Genomic DNA, 2,500 nt, shown 5'->3' with positions numbered 1-2,500 from the left:
GTTCCAGTGAAGAGAAGTTGCTGAGTCAGGTCAGACAATTTGAAAATGTTGATGGTAAGCAGAGGGTAAACATGAATTTGAATAATAAAAACGTAGGGAAAAGTAAGAAGAAAAGTGAATTAATGGGTAGTATTGTGCATTGTAAAAGGGTGTGATTAGAGTCTAAAAAAGAATTATTTTGCCTATGTTTCAGATATTGCCAGAAGGAGACCAGTATGATATCGTATGATTACGTGGACGAAGAAAGTAGAGTCTGTCATCGTACAGGTGGAAGGTAGGCCAAAGGCTCTCGGGCCAATCTTTTTGGGGCAAAGTTCATAGGGCCGTAGGAAACGCTGTTCCAGTACTAGATATTCATTTTGTCATTTAATAAATCAAGAAACGAATATTCAGTTAGTCAATCATCGTCTTATTAATTTCGATTAGGATGAAAACCATAAATCTAGAAACATGACACATGATTTGACGAACGCTGCCAATATTGCCATTAGGGCACGAAAGTCATTTTGAGACTGTTAATCCCTTAAGACATGAGGAAATCTTGGATTATCTTCTTAACATCATTAAAGGCTCACTGCTTGATCGACCTCGAGTTTCGAAAGTTCATAAACTCTTCCACCCATTATTAGGAGAGCTTCCATCACAGCATGGAAGCATCCATCAGTATATTGATGGATGTACTTAACAGAACATGAATGGCTTTCGCAACCTAGAAGTAGGGAATGCTAAGGCTGAGCTGAGGCAACAACGCAGCATTTTTCTCTGTGAAAAACATCAAGTCAACTAGTGAGAGAATGAGTCCTGCACACCACAGGCGATGAAAGAGGGAAATATTCATTATCAGAGATGAACTAGATGTATACGAGTAAGTGATACATTACAGCTAACAGGCTGCGAAGGAAATCATAATTTGCCAATAAGCAAAGGGGAAAGAGACATAAAATGGGGCTTCGCCCTTGAGAATGCCAAAGACCCAACTCTTGAAAACAAATGTTTGAGGCAGTGGAGGGAATTCGGTGTTTTAATCAAAGAACTTTTACTGGCAATTTCTTTGAACTATATATCAACAGAATACGTACATTTTCCGTCGCAGGATTTCCTCTGCATAACATCTTGAATAAAAATGCTCTGCTATGTACTACTTTTACTGTGTTGTTTGTGGCAATCCCTGTGCAACAAAGGTAATTGCAGGAATAAATAAAATCCCATTTTAGTCCTCTCTCTCTCTCTCTCTCTCATAGTAAATATATATATATATATATATATATATATATATATATATAGATATATATATATATATATATATATATATATACTTTGTTCATCATCAGGGACCTACAGACAAGTCCAAAAAAAAAAAAAAAAAAAACTAAAAAAAAAAAAAAAAAACTCTCCTCCTTATACGTATATATTTATCAACGTTTATAGAAGAATTTCAGCATAGATGAAACCCATATCACATTGTTCAAAGGTCTCAAGACAGTATATTCAGAACCGTTAGTTTATATCTTGCGAGTATTAATTCTGCGAGTAAAATTAATTCTATGACTTTTCCTACGCATATTTTTGATACGTATTCCCCCCTTTTTGCAAAAGCGAAAAAATGCACCTTTCAATATGGTAAGTCCATCCACCACGAACGGAACGAAAACGGGGTCAGCAAGAGGAAATTAATCTTTTCAGATTAAATGGAAATTATTTCATGCGTATGTGATATGCAGACCACTTCAGCTATTTAAAGGGAAATCGTCAATGAGTGTATTATGTTAAATATGCCAAGCAAAAGTGCCAATTTATGCATGTATCAAAAACAAAAAAAAAATTTTAGCAGTTGTTAACTGGAGTTAGTCATGTAGTGAAAATGTAATCGGATAATGGGAGGAATGATGACCATCCGGCCTCGTAGGTAGGGCAGAAGGGTAAAGCCCATAAACCATTGTTCATTAAGTCAACTCTGACGTTTTTTCAGTCTCATTCTCATTTACTTAAGTGACGTATTCATGCACTGTATAGAAAAGATTAAACACATAATGTATTTTGGATTATTTATTGTTTGAGGCACTGAAGACCACAAATATGTCATTGAAATTCTAGACTCTTTATTTTAGGTTTTTAATGAACATTCGCGCCGTTCTGGTATTTACAAAATAAATGTAACATAATAATGTTTTTCACACTTATTAAAGGATTATATCCTTATGAAGATTTTTGAAATGTAAAACATTTTTTTCCAGACACCCAACACTAGCACTGACAGTCCTTGTCCATTTGCTTGTTTTGATACAACAAACAGGCTTTAAAACTTAACGCAGACCTGTGAAGGGGAAATAATATTCACGGAAGGAACTCGATATTGAAATCAGACTTTTGCTTAATGCACATTCGAATTGCGAGTTATTAAATGCGCATAATATATGCGACAGGTAATTGCCCAACCTGATGCCCATGTTTCAGCTATGGTGTCTTGAATAAAAGTCGTCTGTGTCTCTTTGTCTTTGGC

General features: G+C 35.4%; 1 protein-coding gene across 1 annotated transcript in view; it reads left to right on the top strand.

Moving 5' to 3' along the window:
- Positions 1-2,500, top strand: part of LOC135215346 (uncharacterized) — a 96,518-nt gene that overhangs the window by 57,694 nt on the left and 36,324 nt on the right. Inside the window, exon 3 of the mRNA XM_064249904.1 lies at positions 194-274. Within this exon, the coding sequence (XP_064105974.1) occupies positions 194-274 (81 nt within the window). The remainder of the gene's footprint in view (positions 1-193; positions 275-2,500) is intronic.

This window comes from Macrobrachium nipponense, chromosome 5, assembly GCF_015104395.2.
Source record: "Macrobrachium nipponense isolate FS-2020 chromosome 5, ASM1510439v2, whole genome shotgun sequence".
NCBI classification, from domain to species: domain Eukaryota; kingdom Metazoa; phylum Arthropoda; class Malacostraca; order Decapoda; family Palaemonidae; genus Macrobrachium; species Macrobrachium nipponense.
Note: the sequence above shows the minus strand (reverse complement) of the source record. Positions and strands in the feature narration are given on the sequence as shown.